Source organism: Mchenga conophoros, linkage group LG11 (genome assembly GCF_057382185.1).
Source record: "Mchenga conophoros isolate Kocher_MC1m ecotype Shallow Benthic linkage group LG11, M_conophoros_male_GT1.1, whole genome shotgun sequence".
Classification (NCBI taxonomy): domain Eukaryota; kingdom Metazoa; phylum Chordata; class Actinopteri; order Cichliformes; family Cichlidae; genus Mchenga; species Mchenga conophoros.
The window spans coordinates 30,910,073-30,933,555 of NC_140536.1; the positions used below are offsets into that span (position 1 = coordinate 30,910,073).

The window sequence follows — 23,483 nt, forward strand, 5'->3', positions numbered from 1 at the left end:
AAGGCAGCGTGATGCATCCCGAGACAACAGGTCTGGGATATCTACATAACTGTGTGAGTCAATTGCCTTCAAAAAGTTTATCAATTCACTTGAACCAAAATTATGAACACCCGGTGCTGCAAGAGTTAATAGTCTCATTGGGGCCAAGACATACATTTTATCGTTGCCTGGTATCAATGGTTGTTCATCTTCCCTATTTATTTATTTATTTAATTAAAGAACCCATAGGTGGGAATGTGAGTTGTCTGTCTCTGCGTGTTAGCCCTGTGACAGACAGGCAACCTGTCCAGGGTGCAGGGTATGGTAGCTGGAATAGCAACATACCCAAGGATAAGCAGAAGAGAATGACTGATATGATGAAACTGGGATTTTGTTACACTTAATTATTGCAAACACAACTAAAACTATAACTGAAACTAATCAAAACTAAACTGAAACTAAGGATTTTCAAAAAAATTAAAACTAAACTAAACTAGCAAACAACTGGTAAAAACTAATTAAAACTGATATAAAATTGAAAATCTGAAGTCAAAACTAAATAAAAATAAAGACTAATGAAAATTGCAAAACTATTAAAACCCTGATGGCCGCCCCTCCCTGAGACTGGTTCTGCTGGAGGTTTTTTCCCATTAAAAGGGAGTTTTTCCTTCCCACTGTCGCCAAAGTGCTTGCTCATAGGGAGTCATATGATTGTTGGGTTTTTCTCTGTATCTATTATTGTAGGATCTACTGTACAATACTGTTGTTGTGATTTGGCACTATATAAATAAAATTAAATTGAACTGAAAAATTGATTGGCTGCTCCTTGGAAACAGAAGTTTTGAATAGTAGGTGGTTGATCGTGGCTGTGCTTACAGACAACAAAAAGACCCCAAACATTCATGTTAAAAACAAGTAATCACCACTGTAACAATATTTAAAAATTTCCAATCTAATTTTACTTATTTATGAAGCACATTTAAAACAACAAAGCTAACCACAGAACTGTATAGATAAAAGGAGGGTTATATAATAAAATATCAGATGCACTATGCACACATGGACACACACACATCAATAAATATATCAAACGGATTAAAAAAAAAACAACCATTTAAGTAAGTGTCAACTCTTACTTTGGGTTGAAAGCCAAGAATAAAAATTAGTTTTAAGGTGTATTTTTAATAATGTGCAAGGTGGCCACTCATGCCAACTGTCACGGTCCTAACCCAGCATTTAGAGTTTTGTGATGTTTTGAGTTTTCTGCGAGATAATGATTTTTTCCCTTTGGATTTTGAGATGTAGCTCAGCATCCAGTCCTATCAGTATAATGTTGGCTTGTGCTTCAGTCTGTGTTCCTCATTAGGTTATGTAATCTTTAGTTATCATCTTTTGTGATCCTCTTCTGTTTCTCCAGTCAGTCATGTTTCCATGTTTATGTATCTCCTGTAACTGTGTCAAGTTCACATCTTAGTCCTGGTCTTTGTTTGTTATTTTCTGTTTTATTTCCTCATCCTGTGTGTTGTGTTTACCTCTGCTCTTTTTAGTCAGATTCCAGTCAGCTGTGTTCCCTGGTGTTTTCCATCTCCTGTAATTAACTACTGTGTGGTGTGTATATATTGTCTCAGGCTTCCCTTGCCCTTTGACGTGTATTCCCTCTCTAGACTGTCTGCTTTTTGTTTCGTGTGTTCCTAGTTAGCTTCCTTAAGTTTATTCATTCATTCCTGGACTTTGTCATATTCCCTTTGTAAGCTTCAGCAATAAAGTGTTTTTTGAGTTTTACTTGGTGCTTTTGGAGTCCTTTGTTTAGGTCTTAACCTGCCTCCCCCACAGTCACCTTGTCACTAACATCAGCCAAACTCACTATACAGCTTCTGTGGCTGAAAAGCTGATCTCCTCATGTTCTTAAGTCCAGTCTTTAGGACATGGAGGAGTAACTGGTCAGCAGACCTCAGTGATCTCAAAGAGGCATACTATGCTAAGAGATCAGTAAGACATTTTGGTGCCAACCCACTAAAGAATTTAAAAACATAACATGAAATCTTAAAAATCAAAAATGGAAAGTTAAGCAAGACATTTTACATTTGGATAATCTGCTCTCATGTAACTAATTTACTAATCTATACACATATACAAAGAGTAAATCAGACTGCAAGGAGGATGATTAATGTGCTATCATAGTGTCCGTCACCAGTGGCAATAATTAACAAGCTCATAAAGTTGTAACTTTATAAAACATGTGCCCCCCAAGCAATATGCATTTCCTTACCCACAGATTAGAGGTTTTAACTTGAGTAATGACCACACCCATTTTTACAGACCATAAACACCATTAAACATTTACACTGACACATACTTCATCTCCACATGCACATCCAACATTCAAGGCTAGAGTCATCAGCCACATATTTTACTTTCCATCTGTAAGGACACTTAACATTAACCCTGGTGTGTGTGTGTGTGTGTGTGAGTTAGTATGTATGGAAGGCCAGACAAGGGCTCATTTTCTGTCTGTGTTTTTATTCATGGGGGGTGAGCTGGGAATCCAGACCTCTATCTGTCACACCCATCAACAACCGTGAACACGTCTACAACAGAAATCCTTGGGTCAGAAACTCTGGCCACAGCCCCAGAGAATCCTGTTCAGGATGAGGAAACCTGCCTGCTGGGAGTGATGTGTGCATGTGTGTGCAGCTTCTGGATGTGAGTAGCAGCCACCCTGTGTGACAGTAAGTTGATAGCTCTGTTCACCGTGCTTCTGTAGTCTGACAGACAGATTGACACAGCAGGACTGTGTATTTCAGCCATGTTAGTACAAGTTTCCTCTGGTTTCTTAACACTGGTTCTCACTGAGCCACTACAAGTTTCATTACCTGCGTGGCGTCACTCTGTCGCTGACAACACAACTTACTTGGGAAGGAAGCTGCAATGGATGCGTATGCTTGCGTAGATTTATTCATCTGTCTGCATGTAAATTCGGTGGAAGTATCATTTGGTAAATGGTAAATGGCCTGCATTTGTATGGCGCTTTTCTAGTCCTTAAGGACCCCAAAGCGCTTTACATTCACACACTGGTGATGGCAGCTACATTGTAGCCACAGCTGCCCTGGGGCACACTGACAGAGGTGAGGCTGCCGGACACTGGCGCCACCGGGCCCTCTGACCACCACCATGGGGTTAGTATCTTGCCCAAGGATATTTGGCATGCAGCCAGAAGGCAGCCTGGGATCGAACTACCGACCTTCTGATTAGTGGCTGACCTGCTCTGCCACCTGAGCTATTCACATGTTGTGTGAATCATATACAAGACCTGAAACCACCTTGAAACTATTGAAAATTAAATTCCTAAATATAGACACCTACATACTCAAAAGTTGCTGATGAGCAAACTGTAATTCTACTCATTTTCTGCTTATACTTTCAATCACTTTCCAAAGTTCATGGCCATGAGTGATAGTACGAAGACTAACCAGTAAATCATTAACTTTATTGTTTCAGCTACAGTCAAAGCTGCACTACCCTTAACCTGCCCCTGCTTTCTCTCTTTGCCACAACAGATAGTTACAATGATTTAGAGGTGCTAGGTCTTATCCCCACCACTTTTCATTTTACTGCAACCCACCCCAGCATAAGCTGGAGGTCACCACTCAAATGAAGTGGATCACATCATCCACAAAAAGAAAAGACAGAATATTGAGTCTGCCAAACCTTCCACCCTTTGGCTATACCTAGAAATTCAGGTGACAAAGAGCAGCCCTGAGAGAATTCAGAAAATACAGACTTATTGTTGGTAATGACAGCCATGCTCTCACTATGGTTTTACAAGGTATGAATAACCTGTAAGAAGTCCGACACCTTAAAAGTCTGGAAGCACAGACCACAGAACACCCTGAGAGACATGGCGTTTGACCATGTCTCTCAGGGTGTTCTTCGGGGTCTGAGAGACCCCGAAGAGGTCTCTCAGAATCAACAATCAACAAGTCTACTGCTTGGGCAAACTCTGACTGCCTCAAGAGCCCCGAAGAGGTTGATGCTTGTCTGATCTGTGTGGTGGTCCAGTGTTATACAAACAGGATGGGATTAAGCAGAACTGAGGAGATCTCAGTATAATATATTATACAAAAGAGTACAGTACCTCAGCATACAATATCAGAAGGTATTCTTGTCGGTGATTAACTACGCCCCCATGTGAGTTAAGCAGCACTTTAGCCTGACTGCAACATGTGGGCAGAACATCCCTTCCCTCTCCTTAGCAACCTGACAACTTGCCTGAATCGCTTTGAGGATGACCAAAAGTCTGTTTCAGCTACTGCCAAAGCTGCACTACCTTTAACCTGCCCCTACCTGTTGGCCACCACAAATTCCCACAACCTAACTAAGCACAGGAGGATTATTTCCTCAGCCTCTTCATGGCTGACTTGACATCTGGTGTCCAACATCTATTTCAGGGGTTACCAACAAACAGCACCTTGCAGCGACCTCGGCGATGAAGGTATGGAGCATGGCCAACTTGGTGTGTGAATACAAGAACACTATGTGCCAAAAAACTAAAGACTCACATAGTCGTGTGGATTACAAGCTTTTCTGTTCCAAATCATCACATAAAAGAGCTTCAAAACATCTCTGAATTGAACATTACTTGTTTTCCTGTCAACACATCTTGCTGATGAGCCAAGCAATGAAATGTTGACTAAAATATTGAGCTGCTCAGCTGCAAAGTACAAAGAAACGCATTTGCTGTCTTTGATGTGTGCATTGTTTTGTTTATTTTTGAATTGCTGATTTATTAGACACATTTTCACAGTTCTTTAGATGATGTGAACACAGGGAAATGCTAATTGTGTTTACTTACTAGGATGTCTTGTTTGAAACAGGGTACCTTTCATTGGGAATTTTACATGACTGATAACCTTGAAGGCTGATTCATCCGCTTGTCTCATCTGTAGGGGTTTTCACAAATGCAATGCAGACATTATTAGGAATACAAATGTCTAAATCAGCAGGATGACAAAAATTATAATGAACTCTATCTTGCAGCTCCCTTGTGTAATGACCGACTGGATTCAAACTCAGCACAAATTCACACAGTGAGTGGGAGTAAAGTGTCCTATAGTGGGAATCCATCTAAGATGGAAAATCCCTTGTTGTGCTCTACATGTGAGAAAGAGCAACATGATTTGGATTTTGTCCAGACCTCATGTGTGAATGCAGATTTTCTTTCCACTCGTTTTTGTTTCTTTCTAACTGTTACAAAGAGTCAATAATGTGCAACAGCCTTTATCTGGATTCAAGGCATAATCGACAAACCTTTTCAAGCTAATACAGAAAGTACATTCAAAGGGGTGAAAGTAAATAGGTAATGCAAACTGCCAGATGCACAAGCAATACTGACATGCCAGAATGACCTTTATCGATAACCAATAGAACACGCTAATGATTGTGGGAGTTAAGGGCTGATGTTTGATGGCAGTATACACATCCAGGATTTCTGAAGATCTGAGTAAAAAAGGTCAAGGCCCTATCATGGTTGCTAATTGCTGCTGCTAATAACATAAATCTATAATGGTGTGGCTAAAGAAGATCAATGACCACAGACTGACACTGTACCTAATGAATCCTCTACTGACTCGAGGAGAGAAATGAGGTAAGAGACCGAACTCACAGTTAGGGCTGAGTTCAAGTCCAATCTCCTCTTCTAATAAAGAAAGATATGTAAAAATGCATGTGTGTGTTCACACAATCTGTATTTAGCTTCCTAGTTGGTTGTATGTGCCTACAAGTTGTCATTTGTGTATATGTGCATGTGTGTGTGTGTGTGTGTGTGTGTGTGTGTGTGTGTGTGTGTGTGTGTGTGTGTGTGTGTCCTTGCTCTGGATCATGTCTGTGATCCCAGGTGGGCTTTAGGGGTGGAGCAGCAGAGCAACAACAAAAAAAGATGCAGCACCAGGAAAGAGAAGAAGGTAGACACTCTCTCTTTCATCTCTCTTTCATCCCACCTTTTCAAGGAAAGGAAAGAGAGTTTATTCCACTGTTCTCTCACCCTCTCTCTCCTCCTCTGTCCTGCTCTCAGATGCCTTTTGATGCCTTTCAAGTCAACCAAATGTGCTTTCCGGCTGCCATGCACTCTAACAGAAAGGCCTGTGTGTAGTGTGGGCTTTGGCACAGTGCCTAATTACTTTTAAGTCATAGACAGGTAGGCGGAAGACGGAGGTAGTTGTGTGTGTCTTTGTCTGCATCATGTGGGCTTTAAGCTGAGTTGTTCTCTACCACCCTGCTTTTTAGTTTTATGGGATTTACGAGCTAGCCTTTCTACCCAAAGGCAGTTTTGGCATTTTGCCACCATAAGACAAAAATACTACTGTACGTGTTGGGCCAGACATAAACCACTGACAGAAGATCACCAATATACTGGCATGATATGTAATAAGCAGATGGCACATCTGATACCACAGATACAGTATTTACTCCAGGTCAGCCACCAAGTGATGTAAAATTTAGAATAGAATAGAACAGAATACAATACAATATTGTGTTCTTGAATAGTTGGTGCTCCACACCAACTGTGTCAGAATAAAATATAGATAGTAGACAGCAGAAATAAATAGGTAGTGCAAAGAAAAGACTTGGTCTGACTAGAGTATGTGTGAGTGACCTGAGTGATGAGGGTAACTCAGACCATGGCTCAGATTGGTGAGGTTGGTGGGCATGGGTGGGGTGTGGGGTGATAGTGGTTATTGACGGTCAGAAAGGCCCAGGGAAAGAAGCTGTTTGACAGGTGGAGGTGTGGAACTTGACTAGCCTGAGGCACCGACCGGGTCAAACAGATTGTGGGCGGGGGTGCAGGGGGGTCACCTGCGATGGCCCTGGTTTTCCTGAGACGGGAGGATCTGGCGATAGTCTCCAGGGGTGGCAGAGGGCAGTGAATGACCTTTTTTGGCGGTGTTAATTACCCTCTGCGCCGCCTTCGTGTTTCAGTTATGGCTCATGTGTATCAAACAACCAGGAATCCACGAAGTGCAACTGCTGCTGGGCCTTCTTTACCAGAGCATTGCTGTTGTGGGTCCAGGTAAGATCTGCCCAGAAACGAAGGTTGACAGATTCTACCCATTCACCATTTATAATGAGAAGGGAGTGGACCTGTCTGAGCCTTCTGAAGTCTATTATGAGTTCTTTTGTTTTAAGGACGCTCAGCTTCAGGTTATTTTCTAAGCACTAGTGGCTATGACAAATAAACTGAATTATCTGCTTTTGCACAAGGCAGTACTGAAAGATTAATGGTCATTGGTAAAGTTCATATTTGGGTAAAAAAAAAAAAAGAGAAAGAAACCTTATGTTTATTTGTGCCATGTGTTTGTTTTCAGCATCATCTTATTTATACGAGCTGACAGAAACAAAGGTCACTGACTCAACACAAAACAAGGATGTGAAGAATAAACACTCAAAACCTCATGTAGGCTTGTGCATGAAGCATAAAAAAATAATCTTGTAACGACTTAAGCATGATGCTAACAAAATTAGTTTTTGTGGTGGCACAGTGAATTGTTATAGTGAATTGCAGGCAGTGTTTTCCCGAGTTAAGCCTTTAAACATGGAAACATCCTCTATGCTGAAATGTCCTTGAGCAACACCAACAGACTGCAGAGACTTTCACTCCAAAGTTTAATAAACAATCACATTATTATGTGAAAGGGCTTTACAAGCCACTGCTGTTTCTTATTTTCTCCCTCTGTCTTTCTGTCTGATCAGGAGGAGGAGTGGCAGCTACAGGACAAGTCTGGACATGATGGAACCCCCCCCCCCCCCACTCCCTCCTTTCCCCTTCCTCTCTTCCCTAAATCATTTCCCTCATTCCCTTCGTCCCTCCTTCCTCTTCTCAATTTAAGCGCAAACCACAGACTTGCTGTGGAGGTTTCCATGACAAACATTACTAATTTTCATTTTGCTTTTTTCAATCATGTCTGGCAAAAGTGACGTGTGTGTGTGTCTGTGTGTGTGTGTGAGAGAGAGAGAGAGAGAGGGAGAAAGAGAGAAAGCCACAGAAGGGAAGCACTGTTAAGTCTCTGTTTTGATATAAAACCTCTGGCTCATCAGACAGACAATATGAGCTCAGTGCAGCTAATAAATGCAATATTACAAGTGCTATACTGCTTTCAGAAAATGAGCAGTTGTTCCGGAGCAGCAGGTTGGCGGCAGCAGGGTGCATCGCCACTGCAAGTGACCTCTGATCCTGCTGGGCTCCAGTCCACACACAGCTGGTAACTGTGGGTTGTTGCTTACAGTCATAAAATCTCACATCAGTATTTCCTGATTCATTTACTCACAGTTTCCCACTGGCTCATTGAAATGCAATATAGTAATTCAATATACTGATACTTACAGATATCACATTTGTGAAATAGTGAGCACTTTTATCAGACAGGCTCACAAAAGCAAGAAAAAAAAAACTTTGTTGCTCCAGGTTGAGGACAGGAGAGAACACAGACATTTTCTAGTCTAATTTAGTGCCTATATGCTTTTAGCTGGCACATTTCAAAGACAGCAAAGCTGGTTTGGTTTAAACATGTAACCACAATTAATGAAAAAAGCAGATCCCAAGTATTTCTTTAAAATACAATGAGATTTTATGTCACATGCATATTTTGGTGAGGTTTGAGGGGTTACATAAATAAAGTAATTAAAGAAACCTTCGTTGAGGAAAGAGTGCATTCATGATGGGAAAGAAATATTTAGAGGAAATATAAATGATCTGCTTAAGTCATTTAGTCATTCCTAGGCTGCAGTTTACCAAAGTGTTTTTTTTCTTTAAGTCACATCATTTCAAAATTAATGCAACTGTTGGATATTTTTTTTGTCGTTGTAATTTTTGCAATTAGTAAGGTGAAATTGTTAAAGTCTCTAAACAAAAATACATGTTTATTTGTAATATTTATATATTTCTTGATTGTAATTCCTTTATGGTAGACTTGAATTTTCAAGACTTAAAAAGTGCCGAAACACATTTAAGAACAAAGGCATATCATACCCTCAACATCTACCCCCTTGTGTGCCTGAAAGCCATATATCTAAGCTCAGAGAGCACAGACTTCTGACAAACAAGCTGGCTGTGCGTGTGCGTGTGTGTGTCAGCGTGCGTGAGTGTGTATAGCTGTACTGTATGTATATGTGTGGGTATCTAATGATCCCTGTGTCGCCTTCTCGGTGTCTCCCACACCTCCCCTTCTCATTAGCGGTGACGCCTGAGTGGATTAACCGCACGCGTGCACACGTACGTGCACGGTAACACACACGTCCACCCCAACCGCTAACGAAAGTAGAGCTCATCAAAGAGAATCTATCCACCCTGGTTTAGAAAAGACAAACTGTCATAAAACTCGGATTTGTACTCAATGCAAACCAGAAGCCCCTTTCTGGCAGGAGGCTGGGTATGTGGGTCCATGTGTGTGTGTATATGTATGTGTGACAAAGGCAGGAGCTCGGAAACAATATGTATTTATTGTTTTTGTGTTAAGGCCAGTGTCTTTCTGTGTGGGTTCAAATGATGTGTTATATCATCGCAGATTAAACTAATTTGGTAAGTAACTGAGAGAGGGGAAAAAAGCAGAGAGGAAAGGAAAGAAGAAAAAAACTTGAATGAAAAGAAATAAAAGGATGATGAATCGCAGGAAGAGAATGAAAGGAGAACTCACTTGATTAGAACAATAAATATAGTCACAATACACAGCTCTACTCAAGACCACATATCTTCTCTTCTAATCAGATATTTCCTGTGCAGGCTCATAGATAGAAGAACAGACTCAGAGCCGAGCCAGAAGGATGGAAAGAAAGTGAGAACTTAATACAACCAACACCCAGCACAAAATGAGAGTGAAGTCCTGGTAACTGTAAACCAGATGGACATGATCTAACATCTCCTGTCATAATGTGGGGGGGGGGGGGGTTTCCAATCATTCTGATTGAAAGAGACACTCCAGACTTTTGTTTTATAACCAGGATCAAAACCTTACCTGCCAGTCTGGTGGAACTGTTCTCTAGTACATTTTCAAAAAAATATAAATCCACTGCCTGCTGTAAGCAATTCAGCAATGGAAGAAGGCCAGCCAGGATTTAGCTGTTAGCATTAATCTAAAACTTTGCCCATACTGTAAGTCACACCAACAAAACTGCGCGAGACAGGTTTAAACAGAAACAATCAACAAACCTAAGGAAGCACAGTTATTTGTGTTGTAGCCGAAGAACCAAATTTGCTGTTTGATTTGATCTTTTGGCACAGATCAGAATCAAAACCATGCAGATTCTCCAGACCACGAGCCAACAGCAGTCAAAGCGTTACATACAAATAACAGATGAGAAAGCGCATGATGCTGTGAGGAAAACAGAGGTGGATTACAACAGTGTGACAGACAGAGAACAGATATCACTGTCAGGCCTCCGGTTAGGATTCAGTAAAAAACTGGGAGCAATGCAGCGGATGTACTGCTGGGATGATATGGGCTGCTTGGAAGTGTGACAAGAAGAAGCAGAGCCACGGATGAGCCTAAGAGCTGGAGAATATCCAGCTCCAAATAAAGAGACAAAAGAAGGAAATAGAGTTTGTGATCCTACCTTTCTTGGTTTTCTTAGATGGCTGTTTCTTCTTAATGAACTTGGTCGCCTCCTGTGGAACTTCAATCTCCTCCCCATCACCAGCCAGCTCTGCTATGGGCTCAACACCTCCTGAGTGAAAGATATGAAGGAAAATCATTACAAAAATAAGTTCAACAAGTCTTTTTTTCCTTCTTTTTTTCTTAAAAACACATTGTTATGACACACAGTGTCTGTGAAGATAAAGTTTGCTTTCAGTTTTGATCCTCTGAGCTGCAAAGCCATTGGGTTGCCAGAACAACATAAATCTTTGTATCCAAGGAGCAGCACAGTTGCGGTCCTGATTAGATTGTCAATGTATGGAATAACTAGGAATTCCTATATTATTTCATTACATTCATTACTTAGTAACTAATGTGTTCTAAATACAAAGTAGCTAATCCTTCCCTACACATTAAAAGCATAAGTATGTCTGCATGTTTTTCCCAAACTCCTAACCCTAGACAACATGTTCAAACTTGATGAAATCTAGCCCATATACTGCCTAGGGTACACAGATCTGTAATATCTATATTGCAATCGATCAAAATATTTACTTCAAATACATTGCAGTTATTCTGTGTATTTGTATCCACAAACTGCATGATCGAGGGAATGTACTATCATTTTTATGCACGTAAATCCAACCTAATGTTTGAATGTTCGTGTACATGTGATACATATAAAAATTTGCATGTTTTGTCCAATGAACGATTATCAACGTAAAACTCTGCAAGTGGTTGCTGCAAACGATGGGTGTGGCTGTTTTTTCAGTCATTTCCATCTTAATTTATCCATCCATCCATCCTTTTCCGCTTATCAAATTCAGGGTCGCATGGGGGCTGGAGCCCATCTCAACTGTCTTAGGGCAAGAGACGGGGTACACCCTGGACAGCAATTTAGAATCACCAGTTAACCTAACCCCACCAATTTAATGTCTTTGGCCTGTAGAAGCCATTTATATGTTACCCAATTAAAGCCCCTATGATTGGTAATAATCCAAGTGTTATAGTGTCTGACCTGTAACAAAATGTTGCACCAAATCACATTTCATAGCAATTGGGTAATAATTAAGCTATTTAGTCTTACGTTTTCTATTTAAATCAACATTTACAAATAACAGAAAAGACATGTATAACAATCAGCGGAAGTAGCTGACGAGACAGGACTCATACCATATTTAAGATGTCACCGTTAGCATTCTTTTCCTATAAGTTGAACATTGTTTTTGCATTTTCATTTCTAATGGTTTATAATGATTCCGAATTGTTAATAACGTTATGTAGGCCTGCTGCTATGTAGCAGGCAAAAGGTGGAGGCGAATGCAGGACACGAGAGACAGCTTTAATGCTAAAATTGAACAAAATACAGAACAAACTCCGAGTAGAAACAAGGCATCCAAAAACCAGAGAAACACAGCGCTTAAATACACAAAACTATGGGGAATGAGGGAGGACGTGACAAAGAACTGAGACAAACTGAGAGAATAAATACAAGGTGATGAGGGGAAACAGGAGACACCTGGGAGGACAGCTGAAACTAATTGAGAAAACACGCGAAGGCATGTAAAACTAAATACAAAGCATAAGAGACAAAAGACTAACAAAATAAAACGGAAAGTAATTAAACACGAGAACAAATATGCATACTTGACAGAGAAAACACAGGAGGGCAGGAAAACGAAATGTAAGTGCAAATTATAAAAGGAGACTGAACCAGGACTGAGAATAAAATCATGAAGAGAAAGGAGCCAGAATACAAAACTGAAAGTGCCCAGAACTACCAACAAACTAAAAGCAGAAAGACAAAGAAATGCAAATCTAAACCAAATGTGAACTACGAAGCAAGAGTTATTTAACAATACGTTTTCTTGAAAATTTGCATTTGTAAATGTACCAAGTCAAATCAAATCAAATCAAATCACTTTTATTGTCACATCACATGTGCAGGTACATTGGTACAGCACATGTGAGTGAAATTCTTGTGTGCGAGCTTCACAAGCAACAGAGTTGTGCAAAATACAATAATGTAAACAAGCAAAATACAAGAATGGCTACATCTGAAACTAATAAATATATGTACAATATATAATAGTATATGCATTTCTGGATGTGTATACTAAATATTTTTCTACGTGTGTGTGTGTGTGTGTGTGTGTGTGTGTGTGTGTGTACACATATTTTACAAATTAAATAGAGTAAACAATAAATAAAATATATAAAAATATACAGAGTTGAGACATGTGCAAAAGCAGGTGAATTCTGTACATTAATATGAATAGACATCTGACCAGCATATGACCAACACATATTTGCACCAACATATGTAATATAAACAAAATCTTTCAAGATGTTTCAGAGAAAGGTAAATGTAGCAATGAAATAACAGCATCAAACATCAGGTTTTAAAGTGTGTGTGTGTGTGTGTGTGTGTGTGTGTGTGTGTGTGTGTGTGTGTGTGTGTGTGTGTGTGTGTGTGTGTGTGTGAGAGAGAGAGAACCTGGATGTGTGAGAGGAGTGATTGTGTCTGCGTGACGAAATCCCTGCTAGAATCCCATGGATCAGTGTGGATTTAGGGAGCTCCTGAGGCCGATGAATTGGACGCCTTGTCTCTCTCTGTCCTACCTCACAGTCTCCTCATCAAGCCTCCCCCTCCCTTTCCATCCCTCCCTTTTTGTCTCCTCTTCATCGCTTCTTCATTCCTCTACTCCCCTCTCTGTCTCCTCTTCCTCTTTTTATCCCTGTCGCCATCTGATCTTTCGTTCTTTCCACTCCTTTACTTCTTTTTGTCATTCTCTGTCCACTCCTCATCCCTTTTTCTTTTCTTCAGTTCCCTTCTTTTTCTGTCTCCTTCCAACTTTATTTCTCATCCTCCCATATTCTGATCCTCGTTCACTTCCTTCCTTCCTATTATCCTTTCCTCTCTCCCCATTTCTGCGGCTCCCTGAGGAATCTGTCCAGTTTCACGGTACTTTCATTTAATGTGCACGCCACACATTGTTCCTTTGTCTTGTGTGTGTGTCTGTGCATGTATGAGAGCAGAGTGTCTACCTTAAGGTGTCTGAGAATGTGTGTGTCTCCATCTCCCCCACCGAGTCTACATCTGTGTGAGTATGTGTGAGTGCAGATTATCCTAAGTCCTCTCTAATATTTATCCTGGCCTTTTCTAAAGCCAATCTTGTTCTCTTTGGTGAGAGCACAGCCTGTGGCTTCACATGCACAGAGAGGCGTGCACACACACGCACACACACACTCCCAGTTGTTTGAAATGGGATATGCCTCACTCTTAATTGGGAAGGTGTTTTTCTAAGGCTGTCTTACAATTTCACGGGGAATGTGTGGATCTGTGGGTGTGTGTATGTGTTTTAACCTCATTCTCACATCAACATAAGGTAAGGAAATAGCCCACCTCTGGAGCAACTTACTCTGAAACACACAGACTGTCTCTTACCACTGACCTCCAACACATTCCAGCCTGTCCCTCATTCTGTAAATAGTAGGTATTATACCACCTGGTTAGAGTTGTGACGTTGTGCTCTGTTACAGTTAGTCTATATTTATCTCATTTGATGAGCTATCAGTTTTAGAGAATCTTAAGATTTAGACTAGCAATAGAATATAGAATAGATGTGACTGCCTATTTAATCATTGTTTGGATAGGCCACCCACAAACTATAATAACAAGTATATAACTACTACTACTACTACTAGCAATAGCAGAAAAAGTGTAAGCATGAGTAGTATTAGCAGTATAAATAACAGTTATCATAATCTATACTTCATTCTGAATGGATTCCCAAATGGGAACGGCATGGTCAGCTCTTCTGCCTGTTAAAGACACAATGGAGCTTCTATTTTCTGTGCTTACCGGTACACAATAAATATCTACACAACTCCTGAATCTGAAAAAAACAAACAAACCCAAAACAAATAGAAGTTTAGCGCTTATTAGGAGGTACAAGAAAAGTTTAGGAGACATAGTTGGGGAAATTGTCTGGGACGTTTGGAAAATGTGTTCAGCCTAAGAGACAATCTGAGCATTTGTGGATCTGTTTGTATATATATGGGAATGGTTTGGGTCACTTAACAACAATTTGAGGACAGCTTGAAGAAAGTTTAAGCCATTTTGTGATGATTTGAGACATTGTGGGACGGCGTGGGACCATTTGGGCCAGTCTGTGACAGTTTGGGGCTGCTTTAGGACAGTTTTGGAACAGTTTGGGCAGCTTGGTTGAGGGGTTAAGATGCTTTCAATAGACATTTCTTTCTTGGTTTGCAGTACGGAGACACCAGTGCATTCCTGCTTTATTCTGGGCTGCGGTTTGAAGATGGGGGTGATACTATGCCGCTGTGGTTACCAGCAATTTGGCTGTGGGCTTTTACGTTTCTTCCCCCCGTCAATATACATAATTGTACGCACATATATATAAATGTTCAGTACATTAGACCTGCACATTTCTGCACACACACAGCCTCAAAGCAACATTCTTTTGAAAACACACATCAAAATCCAGGAAGTGTGATTCTTTAAAAAAAGTTGTGTGCTTGAATCAGACACCTGGTATCTTTTGTCTAGTCTTCACAGTCTAAACTTACAAACCACATATGAGTACGGCAAAAGCACCTCGAAAAAAACCCCCATTATGAGTCGTTCCCGCAAACATTTTTTTTCTACTGCAATAAAATCACTAAAAACTAAAAACAAATGTAAACAAGCAATTTTAGGCAACGAATATTTAACAGCTCAGGAAAGAATACTTATAGTTTTCTGCCTAAAAAACAAAGTCTAACTCGAAGTGTGAATTACTAAACAAATTTCAGTAAACTGTTCAATCTCTTCTAAAAATAGAACTCTGCTGTTTTATATATAGCATTGTGGAGGAAAACTCTTCAATTTGAACACCACAGCAAGAGAACAAAGACAGCTGAACAAGAACACACACAAAACATGACCTACACTTACACACAGTGCATGTAGTTCAATCTCTGCTGTGTCTTCTGACCTTCCACGTGCACACACAGACATACATGTGTGTGCATGCTCATGCAAACACAGCCCATCTTTTCCTCTCTCTTTAAGTCTAAAATAGATGCAGGCCCCAAACCACAGCTACCAGTGGAACACTGTGAAAATAACTGCGACACACTTGTGCTATAGGGGTGTGTGTGTGTGTGTGTGTGTGTGTGTGTGTGTGTGTGTGTGTGTGTGTGTGTGTGTGTGTGTGTGTGTGTATAGAGTGTCTGCTTGCTTTAACTGGACTGTGAATATAAGCAATCTCTTCTGAGTTCATTAGGAGAGGAGTGTAAAAGAAAGAAAAAAGTGAGGATGTTAAAATGCTAAATGCTAGAAATAAAACAGGGTTTGATTCATTAGTGAAACATGGGGCATAACGTAAAAAGAGAAGAGAAACAACAACAGCAGTGTACAACAGAATAAGATAAACAAGAGATCAGCCATTGATTAAAAAAAAGACTAATATACAAGATGAACTGCAGATTCCTCAGTAAAGAAACCACCAGAATAAACAGGACATAGCACACAGATGGGATTGACGACAATAATGAGTTTTTTGTGGAAAAAAAAATATTGCTCATGCAGTCAAATAACTCTTCATCTTGTCATCTTGTTTAGATAGTGTATGTATGTGTGTGGGTGGGAGCAGGCATCTATATACACACCTCTTTAGCTGAAGGAAGAGCTATGCTGACAGCGCGCTGACTAATGAACTATGTGATAAACAGTCCTGATTTCAGCAGGTGTGTGTATGTGTACAAAGTACAGCTGCTGAAGCTTCAAATTGGTCCAAATGATGTCATCAGGGTAAGACACAAGGTCAAATGACGCAGCGAGAAACATATAGACAACAAGAGATACGGTGGGATACATGTTAGCCAGATAAAACTACACACCCAGTTGGAATATACTAATGTTCCTAATATGTCCTTTATGTATTGATATACTGTAATTGTTATATCTGGCTTGCATATGCTACTATACTACAAGATTTAGATCTATACTTCACAGACTACAGTACGCAGAAACCAATAAACCAAAACATACAGTGGAACAAGTCAGATCAATGGTTACAGTAAAACTAGATTAACCTTTTTAAAAAACTGCTGGTTTGTGTTTCTAAACATTGCCGCCTGTGTAAATAGCAACCGGTAATTAGTAACTGGAATACTAGTATTTATAGTGTATATGGGATATGCATCACCAGATTTCTCTGAGCTCCCACTCCACGGCCCGTTCCACCTCCTGTAATTTTCCAGTAGCTGAAGTGACGTCCAGAACAAGAATTTATTACAAGAGAGATATTTCATTATCCATTGACCAAATGGGCTCTATTCTCATTAAGTGCTCAACTCATTCATACATTTTGCATACTGCAACAGATTTTATTTTTTAAATGAAATCCACGAAGATTTTAAAGTTTGCCTTCAACCAGATTTTGAGCATTTGACCAACCAGCATGAACCAAACCTGGTCCTCCCTTCTCTATACTTCTGGAAAAGACAAGCAGAGACGATAATGTGCTTAGAAGTGTGTGTGTGTGTTTTGTTGGGTTTCCCTACCAATGAAGTGAGACTTATTGTGCGGTATTTCAGTGTGTATGCGTTTGTGTGTGTTTCTGTGGTCTTGGAGTAAAACGGTTGCTGTCGGTGTTGTTGGAAACGTAAACAAGTGTGCATGTTTACGGCCGGGTGAAAAAGCAACATCTGACAGGGTTAGCGAACGCCTGTTTACTGCAGTGCAGCGTGTGTGTGTGTGTGTGTGTGTGTATGTGGTGTCTACATCTGTGTCAATTTTGGCAGAAGACCAAAAGAGAAAGGAGAGACCGCATGACAAGAAAACGTAAATACAAACACATTCACTCTCTCCTCTCTCTGTCTTTCTCTCACACACACACTTTATTGACCGACTTCGGCTCCACTGAACTATGCGCCGAATTACTGTAATCACTATAATCACTTATAAACATGCCTTTAACACTTTATAGACCTCTTTCTCTGTTTCTCTCTCTAACACACACACACACACACACACACACACACACACACACACACACAGTACAGTACTAATTCTCAAAAACAAATGGATCCACAAATCTCATGGTGTAGGTGGAGGATTACAACTTCCTCATGTGGCCATGCACATTTACACGTTTACCTTAAAACTGCTGGACAGTAAGTGTCAGCAGCACTGACTCTGCAGTAAACTCAAATGAGCTGATTTAACATCTGGCAAGGGAACAAGAATTTAAACTAAACACTGCGGCTATGACTTGCATATTCATACACTGATTAATTATGCTGATTAAAGTGCGTTGTCCCTAGACCCTAGAATGTGCATAAATAAAAAGCAAACAAGCAAACATGGTCCTGGAAAACCATTTGGCACCACCAGGTACTGTCATGTCCCCTATGCTATTAGGCCACATCTTCACTGATAAATCACACCAGCAAAATATGCAGATTTCCAGGAATTAACCACTTCTTTTTATAAGACAGAACATGTCTTGACTGAAAAGAATCGAACTGTCAATTTTAAACTAAATTTGGTTGGTTTTGGTCAAACAGAACTAGACATAAAAAATACTGAACATGCAAAAGATGTTTGTCTGTTGTCTGTTTGTCTGTCTGTAAATACATATATCTATTGACCCAATGATAAGGGATTGAGAAGTGACAGGAAGTCAACAGTAACTCAAATAACCAGCAGAAGACCTCAATGGGTTCTAATCTTGTCAGCTAAAAACATAAAACTGAGGCTACACTTTGCACTGGGTTACCAACAGAAGACTGTTGAAGAGCAGAAGAGCTGATTTGTTTTGATTTTTGCTGCCTCGGATAGCACGGTCATAATTTAGCATAAACAACATGAAAGCATGGATTCGTCCTGTCTTGCATTAACAGTTCAGGGTGCTGTTCCTTTTGTAAGGGCATGGGGGACCATTAGTACCAACTGAGCATCGTTTAAATGACACAGCGCCCCCTGAGTATTGTTGCTAATTAGTCCATCCCTTTATGACCACAGCGTACCCATCTTCTTTTAGCTGTTTCCAGCACCATGTCAATAAGCTCTGGCCTCTAGATCTAAATCCAATAGGGCACCTTTGGGATGTGGTGAAATGGACCACATCATGAAGGTGCAGATAACAAATCTACACTAACTGTGTGATGTCATGTCAATATAGACCAAAATGTCTGAGGAACGTTTCCAGCACCTTGTTGAATCTGTGCCATGAAGAATTAAGCCAAAAGAAGGTCCAACCCAATAGTAGCAAAGAATACCTAAAGTGACCGGTGGGTGTACATTTTGGTTTTTACTATAAAAGAGAGTTAAGAGAAGGAAGAGTACAAGGAGGTAAGAAAGGCAGTAGGGGTTGGGCTTGAAGAGTGTAACTGATGATCTGTCAAAAGGTCCTTTAAAACTTCTGCCAAGAGTAAATGATCCATAAGGTGCCTGAGTGAAAGAGTTTATGTATTTGCATGTATATGCATGATTTTACGAGTGTCTACCTCGCAAAAATTATGTGAGTGTATATTTTTTATGCATGTGCCTGCACTGTGTAACTTATGCAGCTGTGTATGTATACCTGTTTGTAGTGGTATTATTTCTTATTTTTTTCACATACCTGTGTATATTATTTCAAGGGTGCGTGTACTGATGCATTTAAATATGAGTCTCTGTGTTGGCTGTAAGGTGTTAAATGAATAGGGTCCGTGTTTTTGCCTGCTGAGCCTTAAAATCTGCACCAAGGGACCAGCTTACAAGGCTGTCCACCAGCACGCACACAGTATAACATGCACAGATTACAACACACACACACACCACTGATTTTACCACTGAAACTGTTCAGTCAGCAATCTGGTAGCAATGCAGTTCCCTCCCAAATTCTTTGATACTTTAGTTGGATCTTTCAGTATTTACATTGCTGGAACTGTTTGTTTTCTGCAAGAGACAGCAGAATTAAAGTATTTTGACTAAAATGATGAATGGGAAGTTCCCATCCTATAATCCCATGGTTGCATTTATCTAAAATACTAAAACCAACAACTCAACAGAGAGGCAGAGTAACAACCTTTAAATAGGGTTACCTTAAGTTTAATTCATTTTTATTTATACAGTGCTAATTTACAGCAGCAATGGCCTTGAAGTAGCCCGGCAACCTGAGTATTTAGTAGCATAACTGAAAGATGGCTCAGGGTCGCTTCATCCCATCCTAAATGTATTAAAAAGGAAATTTTGAGTCTAATTTTGAGTCAGTCTAAGTGGAATGTAGACAAGTAAACCAATGACTCACCAGGAACAGCGAGATTCTGGACTTGAGCAGGGACCTGGACATTAGCCTCAGAGGCCAGGGTGAGACGCCCCCCTTTGCCGATTCGTTCACAAAGCAGGGTGATGTGCTTCTTGAGACGGGCAGTGTCACTGGGGAGGCCCAGCACTGATCCTCCTGTCTGCGCCAGAGAAGTAGCCTGGTCCTTGGGGTTCTGTGACAAGCAGGTCCGTAGGAGGTGGGAGACGGCAGCATCACAGCTCTCTTCCCAACCCTGTGGAAAGAAATAGGAAGCTTACCTTATACACTACCACTCATTTCATGATTATTTACATTGTAGATTCTCACTGAATGTGTCAAAACATGTTCAATATTTTAGATTTTTCAAAACAGCCACCCTTTGCTTTGTTTACTGCTTTGCACACTCTTCTCTCAATGAGCTTCATAAGGTCGTCACCTGAAATGGTTTTCTAACAGTCTTGAAGGAGTTCCCAGAGATGCTGAGCACTTGTTTGCCCCTTTTGCCTTCACTCTGTGATCCATCTCATGCCAAAGCACAGATTTCACTGGTCTAATGTTCATTCCTTGTGTTTTTTGGCCCAAACAAATCTCTTCTCCTTTTTGCCTTTCTTTAGTAGTGGTTTCTTAGTAGCTATTTGACCATAAAGGCCTGATTTCCACAGTCTCCTCTGTTGATGTAGAGATATGTCTGCTACTGGAACTCTGTGTGGCATTTATCTGGGCCCTAATCTGAGGTGCTGTTAACTTGCGGTTTCTGAGGCTGGTGACTCCGAAGAATTTATCCTCAGCAGCAGAGGTGACTCTTGGTCTTCCATTCCTGCGACGGTCCTCATGTGTGCCGGTTTCATCGTAGCGCTTGATGGTGTTTGCAACCGCACTTGGGGACACATTCAAAGTTTTAGCAATTTTAAAGTAATGATGAACGGTTGTTTCTCTTTACTTAGCTGATTGGTTCTTGCCATAATATGAATTCTAAAAGTGGTCAAATAGGGCTGTCAGCTGTGTAACAACCTGACTAAAACACAACTGATGGTCCCAACCAAGAAGGCAAGAAATTCCCCAAATGAACCCTGACAAGGCACACCTGTGAACTGAAAACCATTTCAGGTGACTAAATCATGACCCTTATTAAGAAAAGGGTTTGCAGCACTGTCAACAAAGCAAAGGGTGGCTACTTTGAGGAATCTAAAATTTCAGACAAGTTTAGAGTTATTTATCAATTTTTTCTTTGCTACATAATCCCATATATCTTGCTTCATATATTTGATGTCTTCAATATGTATATACAAAGTAGAAAGTAGTAAAAATAAAGAAAAACACTTAAATGAGAAGATGTGTTCAAACTTTTGACTGGTAATGTATGTTTAAATTATTGAGATACAGGCTGAAAGAAGAATGACATAATGGACACAGAAGGCCTGTATTATAGTAATTGTCTTAGTAAGTTTTCAGAAACAAGAAATCAACATTCAGAGAAAATAATAAATACTATCAGATTGTAAACTTGTGTTTCTGTTATTAACTAGCAATGTAGAACTAAGACTGGGAGGTGTGAGTTTCGATTTGTGCTTCACTAAAGTAAAAAAGGGATGGCGCAAAAAGAAGCTAGAGCAAAGAATAGAGGATACAAATTTGCATAACAGAATACATTAAACTCTTAATTCAAGGCAGATCCACTCATAAACAGAGTAAGAAATGAGGAGGAAAGAACCACGAGTGCATGACTTTGGAAAGGTGATGGAGAAGAGACAAATAGTTAGAATAAACTATTTTAGCCTTTTAATTTGATGCCCTGTTGAATTTTGAATTTATGAGAGAGCAAGAAAATGATAAGACATTCAGAATCGAAAGAAACGAAAACACACACGCACACACACACAAAGCCACAGTAATAAAACAGTGAGGAGGGTTTGGTCTTTTGCTGTCCCCGTTCACCATCTCTCATCCTTCACCCACGCATACATACACGAATATACCCAACTCATCCTACTAAAAACCAGGGAACCCAGAATCTCTCATTTGAATGGGTGATTTAGATGGGTAGGTCTGAGGATGATGCGGTATGTGCGTGAGTGTGTGTTGGGAGGGTAAGGGTGTGTTGACAGGTACCCCTCCACCATCACCCCCCCCCACACACACACACACACCTCTCGTTCTCCTGCCTGCCGCCATGCTGATAGGCCCCTAATGAGCCATAATGACAGGTAATCAACCCTGTAATGATGATGACAGAGAGATACAGACAGACACAGGGGAAAGAGCGACAGAGAGAGAGAGAATGCAGGAGTGTGAGAGAGAGAGCAAAAGAGGACGAAAGAGCGAGAGAGAAAATGGTCGGGGGGGTTGAAGGAGATGAGATGATGATGGAGGGAAAGGCAGACACCAAAAAAAATTTAACATGTGGAAAGCCGAAAGATGAGCAAAGACAAAAGTAAAGAAAAGACACTGGACGAGTCTGGAAGGAGAAAAATTAAAGAGGAGGGGTAGGAGGAGGCGAGATAGAGGTGGGTGACCTATTCTTACAACAATACCTCACCAGGTTATCAAATGGAACAACATAACTGCAGGTTTCTGTGGAAACTTGGCATGCTCATGCACGCGCTCGCTGAAACATACGTTCCACATGCTGCGGAAGAAAATTAAACGTCTCTAAACCTAAACTGCAGACATTCATCCTCCTGAAGGAGAAGAAAGGAAGCAAAGAAAGGTGGAGCTGAGCGGCTTTGGATCAAGGCCAGAGCGATAAATTACGGCAAAGTTCCCACTAATGCAGAAATAGAAGAGGAACTTGTTTTCTGTACCAAGAAACAAGAGAGGTTTTGTATTATTGGGTCGTCTTTGAAGACTTTTTGAAAAGAGAAGTTGTACAAGTGCAGCAGCAAAGAAGCATGACAGAGCTTCTATTTTCCTTGTGTTTATGATAGCAAAAAGGAATCTTTTTTGAACTTTTACCAACACTTCAGAGTGGAAAGCTTTAGTTTTGTGTATATTGACACTGTATAGACACGGATTACATCAGTAAATAAAAGTACCCTGTTGAATAACACTGAATGTATGATTATCCAAAATGTTAAAACGCCATTTTTACCTTGTTTTTTCTTGAGTGCACAAAAAAGCTGATATTCAGTGAGAACAATACCAATCGCATCACTGAGTGAGAGAAATTGATGCTAAATTGTTAACACTTCGTGACTGAAAAGTATTTTTTGAGTCATACATTAACTCCGCATTATGCCGCATTACAAACAAACACATTAAAATAAAGCACATGTGGTATTATTAGCTTAGACAAACAGAACCAGTTATGAATAGTTTGGCCTTTAAACCTGTATAGCTTCAATGTTCCACTGTTGAAGTACCAACAAAGACAAACCTTTTTTTTCTTTTTTCTTATTAAATAGTTTCCTCAAAAAGCCTATGGACTGCATCAGGAATATCAGGTCTGACAAAGGGAGAAACCCTGGGTGTAACTGCAGAATTACAGGCTGGCAATACATAAATTATAACAGAGTCTAGCACACAACCTTGGAGGACTCCCAAAGAGACAGGTAAAGGTTCAAAAAGCAATCCCTCTGCAGTC

General features: G+C 40.3%; 1 protein-coding gene across 4 annotated transcripts in view; it reads right to left on the reverse strand.

The window, feature by feature from the left end:
* Positions 1–23,483, reverse strand: part of bbs9 (Bardet-Biedl syndrome 9) — a 174,599-nt gene that overhangs the window by 53,020 nt on the left and 98,096 nt on the right. For all 4 annotated transcript variants that reach the window (XM_085292468.1, XM_085292470.1, XM_085292469.1 and 1 more), the window contains 2 exons: positions 19,907–20,156; positions 10,582–10,692 (listed from right to left, as the gene is read on the reverse strand). In XM_085292468.1, the coding sequence (XP_085148594.1) occupies positions 10,582–10,692; positions 19,907–20,156 (361 nt within the window). The remainder of the gene's footprint in view (positions 1–10,581; positions 10,693–19,906; positions 20,157–23,483) is intronic.